Source organism: Macrotis lagotis, chromosome 8 (assembly GCF_037893015.1).
Source record: "Macrotis lagotis isolate mMagLag1 chromosome 8, bilby.v1.9.chrom.fasta, whole genome shotgun sequence".
Classification (NCBI taxonomy): Eukaryota; Metazoa; Chordata; class Mammalia; order Peramelemorphia; family Peramelidae; genus Macrotis; species Macrotis lagotis.
The window spans coordinates 116,518,246-116,538,617 of record NC_133665.1 but is presented as its reverse complement, the minus strand read 5'-3'; the positions used below and the strand labels follow the sequence as shown (position 1 = coordinate 116,538,617).

The 20,372-nt window shown below is 37.7% G+C and overlaps 1 protein-coding gene across 1 annotated transcript in view; it reads left to right on the top strand.

The window, feature by feature from the left end:
• The first annotated feature begins 1,077 nt into the window (after window positions 1–1,077).
• Window positions 1,078–20,372, top strand: part of HUS1 (HUS1 checkpoint clamp component) — a 28,270-nt gene continuing 8,975 nt past the window's right edge. The window contains exons 1-6 of the mRNA XM_074198253.1: window positions 1,078–1,183; window positions 1,296–1,423; window positions 1,852–2,028; window positions 5,400–5,507; window positions 12,939–13,013; window positions 19,472–19,571. Coding sequence (XP_074054354.1) covers window positions 1,132–1,183; window positions 1,296–1,423; window positions 1,852–2,028; window positions 5,400–5,507; window positions 12,939–13,013; window positions 19,472–19,571 — 640 coding nt within the window. The 5' untranslated portion in view covers window positions 1,078–1,131. The remainder of the gene's footprint in view (window positions 1,184–1,295; window positions 1,424–1,851; window positions 2,029–5,399; window positions 5,508–12,938; window positions 13,014–19,471; window positions 19,572–20,372) is intronic.

The following is a 20,372-nucleotide window of genomic DNA, read 5'->3' as shown; positions in this document are numbered from 1 at the left end:
GGGATGGTTAGTTACTTTAACTCTAGTCTTCTTATCTTTTGGGATCACCAAATAAGGGTATTTCATTCAAGAGGCATGACTTTCTTGGCTCACTCATTTACCTTGGTATTTTTCTCCCACGTTCACATGTAGGCGTATATCATGAACCAAGGAAATCTATAACTAGTTTATAATGGAGATGTAGTTATTTTCTAGGCAGTAGATGACCAGGATGAATCATTCACATGGACAGGTGGTATGAGACAATAGAAAAATTATCTCAGTCCCCAGTGCCCACAGACATAGCCTTTCTAAGAATGGCAGCATGGATATGATTATTATTACAGAGCAAGACACAGAAAAGGGTGAGAGGAGACATGGTATAATGCACCACAAGGTAAGACGGTGAGGTGGGGTTGGTCTGGGGTTTACTAGATAGGGTGAACTATGGGAGTTTGGGGCATCAAATTTGTGTTAAAGAGAGATCAATAGGACTTGAGATTTTTGGTTAGGAAAGCTTAGTTGTGGGACAAGTATCAAGGCAGAACACTTGCTTTTCTTTTCCCTGAGTTCATGGCATTCCCTGGAGTTGGTGTTCCTGGCCTCTGGGCTGCCTTCACAGTTCCAGAAAGCAATGGGGAGAAGGAACAAGCCTGAGAATTTTGCCCAAGAAATACATCTCTGGTTCTTTTTGAGCTCTGGAGGGTGGGCATCCCGCAGCAAGCTTCTGGGGAAGGATGCTCCGGGCTCCCAGGCTGGAGTTTCCCACAAGCCCCCGCGCTCTGGAGTGATGCAAAGCTCCGGCCCGCACCAGGACTTTGGGGACAGCCTGGATGCCCGCATTGCCCTACAGGAGGCGGGGGCTGGGCGCTTCATGAAGGGTGGGGGGCGATGGGATGCCCAAGGGGGCACCCGGGGCCTCCCGGGGGGGCCCAGATTAGTGGCCAGGTAGGGCGGGAATAACATTAAAAAGGAAATAATAAAAAAAAAAACCAAGCAGCCCCTAGGCCAGGGGACTAAATTGTGTTACTCAGAAGAAGAAACCAACTCCGGCCTGGGGGGGGGGGGCGCTCGCGCAGGCGCAGTGGCAGGGCGGGGACCTCCGGTTCCCGCGCGTCGCGCTTCCGGCGGGGCGGAGGCGGCCGCGGCGCGATGCGGTTCCGGGCCAAGATCGTGGATCTGGGCTGCCTCAATCACTTCACCCGTGAGCGGCCCGCGCGGGGCGGGGCGGGGCGGGGCGGGGCGGGGAGCCGGGGCGCACAAGCACGGGGCCGCGGCGGGCCGGTCCTCACCGCCCCTCCCCCCCGGCGCCGCAGGCGTCAGCAGCACCATCGCCAAGCTGGCCAAGACGTGCACGCTGCGCCTCAGCCCCGACAAGCTCTACTTCATCCTGTGCGACAAGGTGGCCAACGGCGGCGTCAGCATGTGGTGCGAGCTGGGCCAGGTGAGCCGCCCCGCCCCGAGGCCCCGCCCACCAAGCCCCCCCCCCGCTATGCCCCGCCCACCTGATGCCCTGCCCACCAAGCCCCTCCCCCGCGAGACCCCGCCCCGCCCCGAGACCCCGCCCCGCCCCGAGGCCCCGCCCACCAAGCCCCCCCCGCTATGCCCCGCCCACCTGATGCCCTGCCCACCAAGCCCCTCCCCCGCGAGACCCCGCCCCGCCCCGAGACCCCGCCCCGCCCCGAGGCCCCGCCCACCTGATGCCCTGCCCACCAAGCCCCTCCCCCGCGAGACCCCGCCCCGCCCCGAGACCCCGCCCCGCCCCGAGGCCCCGCCCCCGCCGAGGCCCCCACCCTGCCCCGCCCCAGACCCCGCGAGGCCCCGCCCACGCCGCAAAGCCCCGCCCCCGCCACGCTCACACCCCGCTCCCAGGGCAACTTCTTCGACGAATTCCAAATGGAAGGGGTGGCGGCGGAGCACAACGAGATCTACCTGGAGCTGACCCCCGAGAACTTGGCCCGGGCCCTGAAGACGGCCCAGAACGCCAAGGCCGTGAAGATCAAGCTGACCAACAAGCACTGCCCCTGCCTCACCGTGGCCGTGGAGCTGGTGAGTCCTGCGGGACAAAGTGGGCACAGCCTGCCCTCCGGCACCTCCCCGTATGGGGTTGTTTTTTTAGGTTTCTGCAAGGCAGTGGGGTTAAGCGGCTTGCCCAAGGCCACACGGCTGGGTCATGATCAAGTGTCTGAGGTCGGATTTGAACCCAGGGACTCCTGACTCCAAGGCCGGCGCTTTATCCACTGCGCTGTCTCCATATTGTTTCTTTTTAGTTTTTTTTTTATTTTGCAAGGCAATGGGGTTAAGCGGCTTGCCCAAGGCCGCACAGCTGGGTCATTATTAAGTGTTTGAGATCAGATTTGAACCCAGGTCGTCCTGACTCCAAGGCCACTATGCTGCCCCCATATTGAGTTTTTTAAGTTTTTTTTTTATTTTGCAAAACAATGGGGTTAAGTGCCTTGCCCAAGGCCACACAGCTATGTCATTATTAAGTGTCTGAGGCCGGATTCGAACTCAGGTACTCCTGACAGGTGCTCTATCCATTGCACCACCTAGTCACCCCCAAACTCCACATTTCTTAAGGATATTTGTGATTTCTTCACAGCAGATAGTGCCCCTCATTATGCTTATTTTATAAATGAAACCTCAGGTGATTAAATGACATGGTCTTACAACTCAGGTGGTTAAAGGAAAAGGTCTCACAACTAGGAAACAGTATTGGAGTCCAGGTCCTCTGACTCTTGATCTATTTTTTTTTAATTGCAACAAGCTTCCAAGGCCAGCATTCATATCTTGTTTAATTAAATAGAATACTTGACCAAAATCAGGAGTTAAGTAGATTTGCTGAATTTAAGAATCCAAGAAATTTATATCCTCTTTTATCTTGAATACTGTTTCAATTAAAAAAACCAAATTTGAAGCACTGTTTGGAACTGGGGACAGGGGTCAAATACAAGATTACTCTTGAAATCATATACACATAGAAGTACAAAATGACCAGAGAGATCAGCTAATCAGACCATTACCTGAGCCACTTTTACAACAAAATGTGATCATCTATCCTCAAATGATAGAGAACATACCACCTCTCTAACAAATCAGCCAATAAGCAAGCATTTATTAAGTGCTCATTCTCCACCAATCACTGTGCAGGTCAGTGGAGATAAGATACAAATACGCCTTTCATTCCAAAGAAGAAAAATGCAACTCTTTCTCTCTCTCTCTCTCTCTCTCTCTCTCTCTCTCTATATATATATATATATAGATATAGATATAGATATAGATATAGATATAGATATAGATATATTATATATAAATATATAGATATAGATCAAATCAGCTACAAAGTAACTGTATAGATATAGATATACAGATATTATATACACATATAGATATATATAGATATAGATCAAATCAGTTACAAAGTAACTCCAGGGACATTGATATGTTTGAGGTGAGGGAAAAGGACTAGCAGTTGGAGTGTTCAGAGCACAATGGAGGAACATAGAATCATTCCATTGTTAGGCACTTTTCTTCTAGAAATCTACTTTACTGCAACTTTTAACAATTGCTCTTAATTCTGCTTTTTGGACTGAAGGAGATAGGCATGTCCAGCATGTCCATTCTCTTCTCCAGGCAAAACTCCAGGCAAAAGAGCCTTACTGCTTGGATTTGAGGTTTCCTAAGTATCTGGGTTGACTCCTTTCTCTTTGATGTAACTTTTCAATGTCTTTATTAAAAAAAGTTTTGCCCAGAAATAAAAGCAATATTTTAGATGTGGTCTAGCTAGTTCACTGTACCGTGAGATTATAACCTCCTTTGTCTTGAATATTGTTTCAATTAAAAAAAAAAGCCAAACACTTTTATTTAGTATTTCCCAAATTTGAGGCATTGTTTGAAACTGGGGATTCATAGACAAAAATGAAAGTTATTCTTGATCTTGAAATCAAATATACAAATTATTTAAGAAGGGGGAGGATAAAGAAAGATATTTTATAGGAGAGGTATACTTGAACTGAGTCATGAACAGAGCAAGGGATTCTAAGATTGTTGAAAGAGAATTCTAAATAGGGGAGACAGCATAGCAATAGGGGCAGATTTTAGGACTAGGCAACAATAAGGTATATTAGTTTGGCAAAGTAGAGTGAGGGGGAATAATAGGCTTTTAAGAATATTTTTATTTTATGATATATTTCCTAATTACATTTATTTTTATTTTTAAGTTTTTTAAAGAACATTGTCACACACACAGCTAGAGAATTATTAAGAGGCTGTGTCATCTAGCTGCCCCCCAACTGCATTTAAAAAAAATTCTAGCATTCTTTTTTTAAATTTTAAGTTTCAAATTCTCTCCCTCCCTTGCACTTCTCCCATACCCAGTGAGAAGAGAAATATAATGCTATCAATTATACTTGTGAAATCATATTAAAAAACATTTCCACATAAGCCATGTTACAAAAGAAAACACACACACACACACACACACACACACACACACACACACACACACACACACAAATAAAATGAAAAATCTCAATTTTTCTCAGGGATGAACTCAGAGTTCATCACTTCTTTTCCTGGAAGTGGGTTGCATTTTTCATCATAGGTCCTTTGTTGTGGTTCATTGTCTTGATTGGTGACTAAATCTTTTATAATTGATAATCTCTGATAATCATTGTACTGTGTACAGTGTTTTGCCTTCGCTCACTTGATTTTGCATCAGTTCATATAAGACTTAATACATTTTTCTGGAACCATCCTGTTTGTCATTTCTTATAGCATAATTTCATCCATTCCTCAGTTGATGGATGTCTCCTTAATTTCCAGTTCTTTGATGCCACAAAAAAGTGCTTCTATAAACATTTTTGTACAAATAGGTCTTTTTCCCTTTTCTTTGATCACTTTGAGATACAGACTCACTAATGGTATGACTAGATCAAAAGGTATGTTCAGGTTTTTAGCCTTTTGGGTATAGTTCCAAATTGATCTCTAGAAAGAATGGACTAGTAAACAACTCCCATCAAGAATTCATTAGTGTCCCTATTTTTCCACACTTTCTCTAACATTTGTTATTTTCCATAACTAATTTTTAAAATTTTCTATAACTATTGAAAGGTTGCTACAAATTTTTAATTTATAAAAACCAGTATATGTAAAGTGCAATAAAATGAGGTATGCCTCGAGTGAAAATACTTTCAGATCTTATTGGTTTCAAGTATCCCTGTGAAACCTTACTATTATCCTTAACATTTTAATAGTAAAAAATCGAGGCATAGAGACATTATGAACTGAAAGGAAAGAGTAACTTGAGAAGTAACAATATAGAGCTCATAATAGCAGTTTGTCCCCTCCTGTTCTCTGGGTTTAACATTTTAATTGATAACATTAAAAATTAACTTCCAACTGTGTGTTTTTTTTGGCAGCCATCTTTGTCAAGCAGTAGTCGCATTGTAACACATGACATTCCTGTAGGGGTTATTCCCAGAAAATTATGGACTGATTTCCGAGAACCTACTGTACCAGACTTTGATGTGAGTAATTTTCTGGGGACTTATTTTTAATTTAATTTTTACATTATTATCTTCTATTAGTTCAAGAATTTATATAACTTAACTCTTAAAAATTCTGAGGAGAGGAGGCAGAAGCAGAGATTCACCAGAGCTGTCTCCCAAAGCAGTCCAAATACCTTTAAGTAATGACTCTAACCAAATTCTAGAGTGGCAGATTGAGTATAACAATTTTTCAGCCCAAGACAATTTGGAAGATCCAAGGTAAGGGTCTTTTGCACTGGGAGTAGAAAGGGCCACAGCAGGGTAGCCCTGGCCACACTGGAGAGAACTGATTCCAGCCATTTGGGATGGAACTCGGGGCTCCTGGGTCCCTGTGAGTGCCTGGCCCTGTGGCAACAGTGGTATGTGTCTGGATCTCTCAGCCCAGGAATTGTCAAGGACAATTGGGAAACTCAACAGGAAAACTGTCACACCAGAGTGAATGTGGGACCCAGACCAGTGCAGACCTCAGAGCAGACCTGGGGAGCCACCCAGCAGCTATTACCAGAATGCTCAGCCCATGGATGGTAAAGGGGTTGATCTGAGATCTCTTTGTCATCCCTGAGGCAGAAACTCTTACTTTGCCTATACTCAGATCTAGGTCCCAATCTGTAGCCCCGATCTCAGGAAAAAGAGCAGAGACACAGTACAGTTTACTGCCTGCAGTGGAGCAGGGACAATCCTCACAGTTCCAGAATAGAAGGGAAAGCTTGTGGTCACCCACAGACCAGAACACAGGCCAGGAGAGCAGTCAGAGCATCTCATAAAACCTTGGAGGAAGTGACAACTTGCAGGTCCCTGGGAGGGATATCCCTGCAAAAACCCTCAAAGCTTGGGACAATGCCCCTCCATCTTAACAAATAGTTTAAAATCAAGTCATAGACTAGGGAAATGAACAAACAACAGAAGAAAAAGAAATCTGACCACAATTACTCTGGTCCTATGGAGGATCAAAATACACACTCAGAAGATAACAAAATCAAAACTTCTGTATCCAGAACCAAGAAAAATATGAATTGGTTTCAGGCTATGGAAGAGCTCAAAAAAGATTTTGAAAAGGGAAGTAGAGGAAAAATTGGGAAGAGAAATGAGAGTGATGTAGGAAAATCATGAAATCCAAGTCAGCAGCTTGATGAAGGAATTACCAAAAAATACTGAAGAAAATAACATCTTAAAAACCAGTTTGAGTCAAATAGAAAAAAACCATCCAAAAAACTAATGAGGGAGAAGAATGCCTTAAAAAGTTAGAACTGGCCAGATGGGAAAAGGAGATATAAAAGTTCTGTGAAGAAAGTAATTCCTTCAAAAGTTGAATGGAGGTAAAGGAAGCTGATGACTTTTGTGAGAAATCAAGAAATAATAAAACAAGACCAAAAGAATGAAAAACTAGAAGAAAATGTGACACATCTTATTGGAAAAACAACTGATCTGGAAAACAGATCCAAGAGTGCTAATTTAAAAATTATTGGACTACCTGAAAGTCATGACCAAAAAAACGAGCCTAGACGTTGTATTTCAAGAAATTTTCCAGGAAAATTGCCCTGATGTTCTAGAAGCAGAGGGTAAAAATAGAAATTGAGGGAATCTAGTGATCACTTCCTGAATCCCCAAATGAAAACTCCTAGGGATATTATAGCCAAATTTCAGAACTCCCAAATCAAAGAGAAAATATTACAAGCAGCCAGAAAGAAACAATTCAGACATTATGGAACTTCAGTCAGGATTACACAGAATCTAGCAGCATCTACATTAAGGCTTGGAATGTGATATTCTGGAAGGTAAAGTAGCTTGTATTTCAACCAAGAATCAACTACCCAGCAAAACTAAACATCCTCTTTTAGGGGAAAAGATGGACAATCAGTGAAATAGGGAATTTTCAGACTTTCCTGTTGAAATGACAAGAATTGAACAGAAAGTTTGATCTTCAAGTACAGGATTCAGGTGAAGCATAGAGTGGGTGGATGGGAAGGGCAAATGATGAGAGACTTAATGATGCTGAACTGTTTGTATTCCTGCATGGGAAGATGATACTGATAACTCATATGAACCTTCTCATTTGTTAGGGCAATTAGAAGGAGCATCTATACACAAGGCACAGGAGGCAGCTGGATATGAAGATATAATATATTAAAAAGATGGGGTTAATGGGGAAGAAAGAAATGTACTGGGAGAAAGGGAAAGGAGAAGAATAATGGACTTAGATATTTCATGTAAAAGAAGTATGAAAAAGTTTTTGCAGTGGAGTGGGAAGAGTGGGAATGAGTGAGCCTTCATTCTCAACAGAAATGACTCAGAGAGGGAATAACATACACATTCAGGTATAAAAATCTTTCTCACCCTAAAGGAAAATGGGAGAGGAAAGGGATAGGAGAAAGAGGACAGAGGGAATGGAGGCGAGGTGTGTAGGTGATAGAAAAGTGGGAGAGGATAGTCAGATGCAACACATTTGAGGAGAATAGGGAGAAAGGGGAGAGAGCGTAGAAAAAATGGGAATGGGGGAATAGGATGGAGGGAAATACAGCTAGCAATAGCAAATGTGGGAAGAAATATTGAAGCAATTTTTCTGATGGACTTAAGATAAAGAATGCTATCCAGAGGTATACTCTTTTTTATTTTCTCATTTTATTTTTCTTGAGGTTTCTCTTTCTGTGTGTGTGTTTGGGGGGGGTATGTTTACTTTTACAACATGACCATTGTAGTAATGTTTTTCATGGCTACCCATTTTTAACCTATACCACGTAACTTATTTTCTCAGTGAGGGGGAGAAGGGAGGAAGGGAGCGAATTTGGAACTTAAGGTTTTGTAAATGTCAAAACTTGCTTTTGCATGTTGATGGGGGAAAATTTGCAAATAAAATAAATTTTAAAAAAATTCTGAGGAATTTGAAAAGAACTTGGATTTTTCTTGAAAGTAGAAGAGAAAGTTATTCTAACTTCAACTTTATTTAAAACAGGTTAAAGGGGTACTGGAAATTTCATATATTATACCTAATTAAAAATGATAATAAAATTTGAATTTATACAGTACTTAAATATTTAAAAGATATTTTACTCAACTATCCTTTCAGACAGGAAGTAAAGGTAGTCATATTCAGGCTCTGTGACTAAAGGACTTTCCCAATACAACCCCATATTAAAATTAAGATTCCAATGATAGTCTTCTCAGACCAATGTCTGCTTTCCATTGTTACCACATTACCTCTGTCTTTAAAAGCAGAAAACAGTATCTTAGTATTAATCTTTTTGTTGAGTAGAGTCTAAGAGGGAACTATGTTATATGACCCCTGGTAAATTTGGGGATCTACATATACTGCTTCTTTAATATTATGCTCAGTATCTCTCTAAGGTAGCACAGTAGCTTAAAGCTTTCACTTCAGAAAACCTTTTGAATAAGTTATCTTATACTATTCTGCCCAAACAACCAGAAATACCATAATAATGCCAAATAGTTCATCAATTTAGGTCACTATCCAATTTACAAAAGGAAAGACATGGACCCTGGATATAGTGGTTATGACTTTTAATTATTAATATTAAAAGGTACTTTTGAACATTTACATAGTCTTTTTTTAATAATCAAGGGATATTTATGAGGGATCCTCTGATTAGAAAGAATAGTATGCCTCAAATGATAACTAGTACATGTGGTAAACTATAACAAATATAGTAATAACCATCTTACCCAGGGGGAAAAGTGGACTTTGAGGAAGTCTTTCCATCAATAAAGCAGTGGTTCTTGGGCTCTTCACACATGATAATGCACTAATGTAAATACAATATCTTTTTATCCATTGCTACATCTGTAAAATAGGAGAAAAGAGCATACTTCTCCACAGAGCTTGTGTGGACTTTCAAGTGCTATGTAAATATAAATAATAATAATAATAATAATAATAATAATAATAATAATAATAATAATAATAATAATAGAAAGATAGTATTTCATTGAGATCCTTTTATTGATCATGTTTCCATCCTTGCAGCATATTTTAAATACAATGAATGCCTAACAGGATTGGTGTAAGCATAGTTGTTTTACAATTTAATTCTGAAGCTCATACATATATATTAGTAGAAAGAAAGGTTCTTGCAGAAAACAACAAATCATTTGGATTGTTGTTAAGGTTAGAAAAAAGTCATATGGCAAAAAGTAAGAGAAATTATAATTCATTTCTTTACTTTTTTTTTTAAGTTTTTGCTAAGCAATGGGGTTCAGTGGCTTGCCCAAGGCCACACAGCCAGGTAATTATTAAGTGTCTAAGGCCAGATTTGAACTCAGGTACTCCTGACTCCAGGGCCGGTGCTCTGTTCACTGCGCCACCTAGCCACCCCTCATTTCTTTACTTTAACTCTTTTCTTTGGAGGACTCTCCTTAGGCCGAAGAGGCAGACTTGAGAGCCTCATAATTTTCTTTTTAGTTATTAATTGTGACTACATTTTTATTTTTAAGTTCTTTATAGGCACTAATTATTTAAAATTTTAATTTAATTATTTACTTAAATTTTATTTAATTATTTAAAATTTATTCTCAAATTTATCAATTGTTAGAGTGCTGATTTAATTCTACCAAAATTTGAGGTTGTATATTTGCTGTTTTAACTCTTTCATTTTCAGCAGGTAAAAAATCTCTACTTAATGATGTAAGTTTTTTTAAGTTACAAAAAATCTAAATCTTTTTTAGGGCATTGGATAATTTATGGAAAGCATGTCAACTTTTAAAAATATGGTTTTTTTTTTTTAACAATAATTGAAAGGCTTGCTTTTTTGCATTTCTAAAAATGTTATTCAAAAACATTAAGTATCAGATGATTCATGAATGTTTTGAATGTCAATATTAGCCTGCTTTTGACAAAAATTAGATGCAAACATGCAGGAAAGTTTCTTCTTTTTGGCTATTTGTTATTTTTAAAGCTTTTCCTATTTGAAATACCCTAGGAGTTTTTCATTAAGCTCAAAAGCTTAGATGAGTTTTCTTTTGTGATGTTTCAAAATTACTTATAGGTAAAACTATATAATGAAACAGTAGTTTAGAACAAAAGTACAAAACATGTTGGATTTCTTTAGACTTTGAGATATATTCAGGCTAAATAGTTTTTAGATAGATAATTATAACAATTTTAGGTTTCATAATTCTAGAAATTGAAGAATTGGACTAGATGCTTTCTCAGTTCAAAGATTCTGTGATTCTAATCAGGCAGTCTTGTAAGATGTCTATTATAGACCAAGCACCTTGTGAGTTGCTTACCATGTGTATCCAAAGAAAGGCCAAAGAGCATTCTCTCTTTGGGAGCTCACCTTCTAATAGAGGAGACAGCATGCAAGTAACGATCTCAGATAACTAAGGTTTCTGCCTTTACTCAACTATCCTTTCGGACAGGAAGTAAAGGTAGTCATATTCAGGCTCTGTGACTAAAGGACTTTCCCAATACAACCCCATATTAAAATTAAGATTCCAATGATAGTCTTTTCCCTCCTCTTCTGTCTCACATGAAGAAATGACAAGCCAAGCTCCTCTTGCAAGGTAATCCCTTTCATCATGTCCTTTCCAGCAGATCACACCCCTCTCACTTTCATTCTCAGTTATCTTCGATCTTCATGTGCTGGCTGGTTCTTTACAGTCTATAAATATGCCTGTGACTTGTCCATTCTCAAAAAGTGCACCTGATCAGCCCATCCTCAGTAGTTATTGTCTTGTTTTTTCCCTTACTTCTCCATCCATTTGTGGCTAAACTTGGGAAGGCCATCTACAAATGATGTCTCTTTTTTAAAATTGTATTCTCTTAACTCTTTGCAGTTTGACTTCTGACCTCATCAGTGAAAAAAAAGTTATCAATGATCCCTGTATTGCTAAATCTAATGGCCTTTTTTCCCAGTCCTCCTCCTTTCAGTCTTCAGTTTCTCAGGAACCTTTGACATTTTCACTCATTTTCTTATCTTTGATATTCTCTTTGTTCTAGGTTTCTGTGACCCTGCTTTTTTGCTGGTTCTACCTGTTGGATCCCTCTTTCTGGATCTTCATGTATTCATGCTCACTAATGATGGACATGCCCTAAAGGTCTGTCCAGGGTTCTTTTTTTTCCTCCCTCTATACAATTTTGCTTGCTATTGGTTTCTGTGGCTTCAGTTGTCATCTCTGTGCTGATGATTCTCAGATTTATTTATCAAGCCCTAACCTCTCTCCTAATTTCCAGTCTCACTTCTCCAGCTGCTTATTGGACATCTTGAATTGGGTGTCTCTTATTTAGCTTAAATTCATCAAGTTCAAGAACTTGTTAATTTTTCTCCCCACGTCCTCCCTTTTCTATTTTCCTAATGACAGTCTGGGATACTTCTCTCCTCTTGAGGCATCCAGGCTCAGAATCTTCATGTCAGCTTCAGCTGTTTACTCTTCCCCACCCTCATGTCCAATCAGTTGACAACTATTGTTAATTCTCCCTTTGCAGTATCATATATTCCCTCTTCCCTTTTTTTTTCAGTTTTTGCAAGGCAACAGGCTTAAGTGGCTTGCCCAAGGCCACACAGCTTGGTAATTATTAAGTGTCTGAGACCGGATTTGAACTCAGGTACTCCTGACTCCAGGGCTGGTGCTCTATCCACTGTGCCACCTAGCCACGCCCCCCCCCCCCCCCCCCCCCGCCTCTACATGGTGCAGGGTCACATTACCTCACCTGAATTATTACACTAGTTTTCTGGTTGTTTTCCATACCCCAAGTTTCTTTATCACTCCAGTTCATCCTTTACCAGATTGTTTAAATGTTTTTTTTTTTCTGTGTAGGTGTGATTCCTCTAATCCCTAAGCATCAGTGGTTCCCTATTAATTCCAAGATCAAATATAAAATTCTCTCTGACTTTCAACATTCTTTATTACCTGGCCTCTTCCTACTTTTCCAGTTTTCTTATTGACTTTCTTGCTATTCCTTGCATGATATGTTCCATATCTCTTTTCTGTTCATTTTTACTGGTTGCCCCCCAAAATTAGAATTCTCTCTCCTCTCATCCTCATCTCTTGGTTTCTCTTGCTTCTTTCTGGTCCCAGCTAAAATTCCACCTTCTGAAAGCAACCTTTCCCTAATGCTAATGCTTTCCTTCTGTTGATTATCTCCAATTTATTTTGAATATATCTTTTTATAAAGTTGTTTGCATGTTGTTTGCCTTATTAAACTGAGCTTCTTTAGATCAGGGACTATCTCAGTGTATAGTACATAGTAGATGCTTAATAAATTCTTGTTAACTAGAAGATATTTATAGTTTAAATGGAAGGTAATCTTGGAAAGGAAAATCACTTACAGAGTGAATCCAGGAATCTTTTGAAGGAAATTGACATTTGAATCAAGTCTAAAATCTCTTTATGCTGTTATCATCATAGCTTATATATTTGTTTTAATTATTTTTATTTTTTCATTGATTTTTGTAGGTTAGTATTTATTTACCAGTATTGAAGACTATGAAGAGTGTAGTGGAAAGAATGAAAAACATCAGCAGTCATGTTGTAAGTTATAATTCATCTAGAGGAGTATTTAATATACTTTGGTGAATTTTTAAGAGATAATTGACATTGCTGGTTAAAATTTATATAAATTATGTTTGTTGATAAATTTATGTTGATAAATATGCAATTTATTTAATTGTTCTACTTGTTTAAAGATGCAGATCAGTACCTAGACTTTTCCAGACTCATTAAAAACCTAAACTTAAGACTAAAATGAAAACTCAAAATAAATAAAACCTTTAAAAACTAAAAAAAAAAAAAACAAAAAAAGACTAAAATGCTTCACAACTGTCCTTAGTTTCTTCTTACTGGTGCTTTTTACTTTGGGATGGGATAACTCAGACTTGTGAGTAGTTGATTAAGAAGGTGTTAAAGAATAAGACTGAACTTCTACACCTGGCTTATGAAACAAATATGACAAGGAATTGAGGACAAATGTTGGAAAGAATATAATTTGTCTGTGAACTTGTGGATCTGATCCAAGGGGATTTAAAACTAAAAATGGAGTCTTGTACATCTGGTAATTCAGAAAATATTAGTCATTATACAAGAATAGCTTTGGAATGTGATCAAGTGGACTAGAGAAGTTATTGAGACTTAGTGAGAGGTAACTCATAACTAGAATATAATAAGGAAGGAATTGTTAGTCATTTCAGGTGAGTCTGACTCTCTTCATAACCCCATTTGAATTTTTCTTGGCAAAGATACTGAAGTGATTGCCATTTCTTTATCCATTTCATTTTACAAATGAGGAAACTGAGGTAAAAAGCAGTTAAGTGCCTATCTGACACCAGATTTGGCCTCAGGTTTTGTGTTATGCCCACTGTGCAACCTAACTTCCCAAGGAAGGAGTAACTATCTAATAGACTATGGAGGTATTGTAGGAGAAAATTCACTAACTGAAACAGGGAATGGTTGAATGGGGATTAATGGATAGAGAAGCAGAGGTAGAAGTGATGGTATAGTCTATTCCAGACTGTCAAACCAGAAGGAATTAGATCCATTCCAGAAGCAGATTAGAGTCAGCATCAGAGAAAAATTTGTGTATGATGGAGAAACCTGGACATCTATCTGACTTTTTTCTGCCAAAAGCTGAGTGATTGATTACTTCTTGATTTGACTTTTAGATAAATTATTTTAAATTGAAAGACATAAATAAAAAAGCATTTATTGAGAGCCTGCTGTGTGCCAGTCCTCCTGCTAGGTGCTGAGGATATAATATAAAGACTGCCCTTGGGTGGTTGCACCTGAAGACTTAGTTTTTGTTTTTGTCTATTGATGTTATCAGGTGAGACAAGTACACTTAAAAGTGTGTACAAGTTAAGGACCAAGTTCCAGGAAAGGCTTATTGTGGAGATGACCCTTAAGTGGGACTTTGTGTGGCTCATAGGGAGTCTATGAGGGGATGAGTGCTTGGTTTCTAATGTAATAGAGGAAAATGGAATGCATTCTGATGTCCATTCTTGATTTGGGGAGAGAATATTTCAAGATGTCAGAGAGTACAGAGAAAGCACAGGCAGGATCCCATGGCCTATCATTCTGCAGGGAAACTTAGTTCAATGAGATAGAATGCCCTCAAGGATGAAATCTGATGACAAGTACACATTTTATCATTAAGGCAGGAGAACAATTTCTATAGGGATTTATGTAACTATATAAGGTGTATACAGTACATAGAACATTTTATGCTTTCTTTTTGTATGTTTTCATCCTTATCTTTTATTATCCCTTCACCAGAGATTATCTGGTTTTTTTTTTGAAAGACTTTATTTTGAATTTTAAAATTTTCCCCCTAATCTTGCTTTCCTCCCCTCACCCTCCACAGAAGGCAGTCTGTTAGTCTTTAAATCGTTTCCATGCTATACATTGATCTAAATTGATTGTGCTGAGAGAGAAATTATATCCTTAAGAAGAAGAAAAAATAAAATATAAGAGATAGCAAGATTACATAATGACAGTTTTTTTTTAAATTAAAGGTAATAGTCTCTGGTCTTTGTTCGAACTCCACAATTCTTTCTCTGAATACAGATGGTATTCTCCATCACAGATGCCCCCAAATTGTGCCTGATTGTTTTGCTGATGGAATGAACAAGTCCGTCAAGGTTGATCATCACCCCCATGTTACTGTTAGGGTGTATATAATACACTTCTGGTTCTGGTCATCTTGCTCAGCATCAGTTCATGCAAATCCTTCCAGGCTTCTATGAATTCCCATCCCTCCTGGTTTCTAATAGCACAATAATGTTTGTTGTCATACATATACCACAGTTTGTTAAACCATTCCCCAGTTGAAGGGTATTCACTTAATTTCCAATTCTTTGCCACCATAAACAGGGATGCTATAAATATTTTTGTACAAGTGATATTTTTACCCTTTTTCATAATCTCTTCAGGGTATAGACCCAGTTAGTGGTATTGCGGATCAAAGGGTATGCACATTTTTGTTGTAGGGACTATCTCTTGAAGCAAAAGGAAAAAGAAAGGAGGGGAAAAAAAATCAGTTCAGCATAACCATCTTACACATTAATTCAATGTGACAGACATTCAATAACACAGACCCAGTGTTCCCCACCTCTGCAAAGACAGGCATTTTTTTTAAAAAGAGCTATTCAGGGGTAGCTAGGTGGTGCAATGAATAGAGCACCGGCCCTGGAGTCAGGAGGATCTGAGTTCAAATGTGGCCTCAGGCACTTAATAATTGCCTAGCTGGGTGACCTTGGGCAAGTCACTTAATCCCCCATTGCTTTGTAAAAAAGAAAAGAACTATTCAGAAAGTGAATTCTAATGAAAATATGAAGATATATATATATTTAGTTATATTGGGGAAAAGACTGGTGGGAACAGGAGGTTTGCTTAGGGTAGAGGGAATAGGCATGGTGGAAAAGGGAGCAGGCAGGGTGATTCATCTTTTATTATGCTTTTCTTGTTCCTTGAGAAAATATTCTTATTTTTATAAAGGAGCAAACTGTAAGCAGTTAGGCTTGACTTAGATTTTTGGCAGAATTATTGATTTCATTATTAAAAGGATACTTTGTGAGTTCATAGAAAGAAATAAAGGTAATAACTATTAATAGTTGAGTGAGTCTTTCCTTTGGAAAACCACAGGCATCTCTCCTTGGCTTTGTTCCTAAAAGTCTAACTGACTTGAATGAAGGCATGGATGGCATACTTCTCAAATTTGTGAATGAGACAAAGATAGGAGTAATTGGGCAATAGATATGAATCCAAAAAGATTGTTATGGTTTGTAATAATAATAATAATAATAATATAATATATATACATATATATGTATAGCATCTTCAGATTTACAAAGATATTAACCTTGTTAGGAAATTTAAAAATATCTCTATTTACCGATGATTTACAGAAGGGGTTGAGTTAAAAAATGATTCATGTTTACAGTGTTAGTCAGGATTTGGAGCCAGTTTTCCTAATTCTGTATCCCAGGTTTTTTCTGTTACATTATCAAATGTGTGGGCCATATCTAATAAGATGAAATTTAATAGAATTAAATTTAGGTTTCTACCCTTGGGTTACAAACAATTACTAATACAGACAGGAGAGTTATGACTAGACAGCCTTTCATGTGGAAGGGAAATAGGAATTTTAGTGTACCATAAATATTACATATGCCAACATTAAGTCACCCAACAAAACTAATGAGATCTTAGGCTGTATTGTTAGAACATAGTGTACACATAGATGATAGTCCTGATTAAATACCATGGTTAAGTTCAAGGCATTTTATTAAAGAAACATTAAAAAGTTGAGGACTTCTCCTGAGCAGATTATGCAATACAAGAATCTGTTGAAGAATCAGAGGATGTCTAGCTGGAGAACAGAAAAATGGTAGGTTTCTTCAAGGGTTTAAAGGTATTTCCTGTGAAATAAAGGTTATAATTGTTTTCCTTGGCCTCTAAAGACAGAACTAGAAACAATAGATAGAAGTTACTAAAAAGGTTATTTTAGCCTTGAGGCCCAGGAGAAAATAAAAGAAAAAAGGGATTTGAGGAGGAGAGACTGGATTTGAGGTAAATGTTTGTTTTTAGACATGTTGAGTTTGATGTGTTAGTTTGCAGCACAGCTGGGTAGAACTATGTCTTAATAGGTAATTTTGAAGTTCAGGTTCAAAGATCAGAAGAACAATGAGGATTAAAGACAGGTCATAGAATTGTATTTGTGGAGAGAATATTTGAAGTGGTTGTAATAATTGAGATCACCAAGTAAAAGAATATAAAGAAAAACAGCCTCTTTGGGTAGGGGGAGGAAGAGGAGGTAGGAAAGAGTCAGATAAGACGTAATTAAAATGGTAGAAAGAATAAAGTTGAGAAAAGAGAAAGTTTGTTTGAAAAGGAAGGGGGAGTCTCTAGTATTATACAGTAGAGCTGCAGAAAAGTTCAATAAGATAGTCTGAGAGGACCTTAGACTTTAAAATTAAGAACAAGAAACAAAGTTTCACTAAGTAAATCCAGGTACTTCCTGCCTTTAACTGGAAAAACTTACTTTCAGTTTCTAATTTTTGTCAGTGACAAAAATGAAATATTTCTTCTATGTATTAGGACATAGAAAGCATAGCTTATAAATGTTGAAAGATGCTATTTACCTGTTTGTGATACTTAGTATGATGCTTCTGTATCATTATAGTGAAATGGTGATTTATAACCATTGCTAGGATTGAACAAGTTTTGGCAGAATGAAATGTTGGGGAAGGGGGAATAGAGACTGAATATATAAGAAATAAAAGAAATGGTTTAAAGAGAAATAAAAGGGACAAGTCTTTCTTCTTTATTTCCCCACCTTTCCTCTGGATATATGAGACACAAAAGCAAAAAAGACAAAGTTGATAAGAAGGTTTAACTTAAGCTGCAGGCATTTTAATTATTTTGTGATCATCTTCTGCTGTTGAATTGCGGACATCAGGGTCAGTTAACAATATCTCTGGCCTTTGAAATTATAATTAATTCATTAGTATCTTAAATATTTTGTTAAGCTTTTCTTCCTTTGTTTTCAGACTCCATCATTCATTTTTAAAATGAAAGTTATTTTCCTGTGTAATTCTAAAATTCTTAAACTCAGTCTTTGCAAATATATTGCCTTTTTATAAACCAAAAAAGCCATTTATTGTTAGTTGGTATCATATGCACTGATAAATCATTTAATCTCCTTTCAGTGCTCCCCAGGTAACTTTCTGAAAGTATATGAAACTTTTAACAGTTACCCATCCTCATTAGTAGAGATGCATTTCTGAATGTGAAGTTCCTTCAAAGGTCTAGGAATTTAAAAAAAAACTAACTCTTCCTGCCCCCCCCCCCAAAACACAACCCAATACAAAGTTTAGGGCATTTTTCTGTAATTGTTTTTTATAGAAGCTCCTTGAGAATAAGTACCATATCTTATAGCCACCATAGGGAGAGCCGGTGTGTGTGATACTTTTTTTTTTTTTAAGGTTTTTTGCAAGGCAAATTAGGTTAAGTGGCTTGCCCAAGGCCAAACAGCTAGGTAATTATTAAGTGTCTGAGGTCGATTTTGAACTCAGGTACTCCTGACTCCAGTGCCAGTGCTCTATCCACTGTGCCACCTAGCTGCCCCCAGTGTGTGATACTTTTAAAAAAACTGTCATTAGCTTCAGAAAATTTCTTTTTAAATCCTGATCCTGTTTCTTATTATTGAAATGTGTGATGTTGGGCAGGTAATTTAATCTTAATGCCTTTCAGCCACAGTTTCTTGATCTGTTAAAAATGAAGTTTGCCTGGATTCTAAGATTCTCTTTTATTCATAAATTTTTGACCTATTCCACATGGTTTTATAATTGGACTTTTTGTTTTCTTGTTTTTTGGGGGTTTTGGCATATATAAAAGAATAACAAGTATTAGATTTTCTTTGAACTTTTATAGATGTTGATTAGGATATTGATTGGTTTCTAGCTCTGGTTGTAATTAATATTACTGTTAAAAAGCTATCTACTCTATTTTTGTTGAGCAATTAAGCGTTCTTTCATTCTGAGCAAATAAATGGGTCAACTGTTCATAGCTTTTCAATAATGTTACAAAATCATTCAAGATTAGCTACTGAAAGAAATAGCCACATAATCTTTTCAGTCATAAATTATTCTATGGATCTAGTTTCCCTTAAGAATTGACAGATTTTGGGGGGGGGGGTTATGAGTAAATCAGAATTTAGAGCTAGGTTAATGATCATGAAATCCAACCACCTTCTTTTACAAATGAGGCAACTTAGGCCCAGAGTGGTTAATTACAGAGCTGGGAAACTGATCCTCTGACTCCAAAATCATTCTGCTACAAATAGCATAGTTTCCTGGTCAATAGCAGAAACTTGCCTTTAAATGCCTCTTTTATTTGTGTTCTTAAAATCTTAGTGTTGCCATGTATCTAAAAATTATTTTTCCCATACTCATTGATTAAAGACTTAAATCTTATATTCAAACTATAATTTATAGATTATTGAAGCAAATCAAAAAGGAGAAATGAACTTGAAAATAGAAACTGATTTAGTATGCATTACAACACATTTTAAAGATCTTGGAAATCCTCCATGGGGTAAGATTTCTGATTTTTCTTTGACTTTGCTTTTGTTACAAATGATAATATCTCATTGAGCTCTTTAAATATTGAATTGAAAATCTAGTTGATTACCTTTTTTTAACTTGTAATGAGGAGGGGAAAATTCCGGTTTGAGAAAAAATACATTAAAAACTGCATTTTTTATCTTAATAATTTAACTGCTAAATAATAGCTGTTTTGAGCCTTCTGGGAAAACTGTAGAATGGACTTGAAAAATTGTTTTCTTTTCACCTTGCTTTTTTTCAGAATAATAGTTTTCGTTTAAGACAAATTTATTTTGAACTAGATCTATCATTTCATTTGTATAGAAAAACCTGTGGAAACTCCTTTTACCAATGCATTTTGCCACCTGTTCTGCAACTTGTAGTCTTAAAGTTGTCTCTTGTTTGAAGTTAATTAATTGATTTGCTCTAGTTACACAGGACTTAATCACATATCTATTGACAAGATATGGTTAAATGGTTGAATCTAAAGGTCAGTCTTCTTTTCTTAACTCAGAAGTTATTTGTTGAAGGAGATAGCATGATGGTTCATTCATTCAAATTACATGTTCCTTTACATAAGGATCATATTTATCTTTATCCCTTGACTCTGGTATATTGTTTTGCATACAATTACAACTTCTTTATTGATTGGATGAAGGAATGCATTTTCAAGTTGCTGTTTTGCTTGTAAGATGCAGCACACATGACTTCCAAAAGAATGATACTTATTTTAACTACATAAAAACTGGTCCTTTTAAATTTGAAAGATACCATGATTTAGTACAGAGTCTTG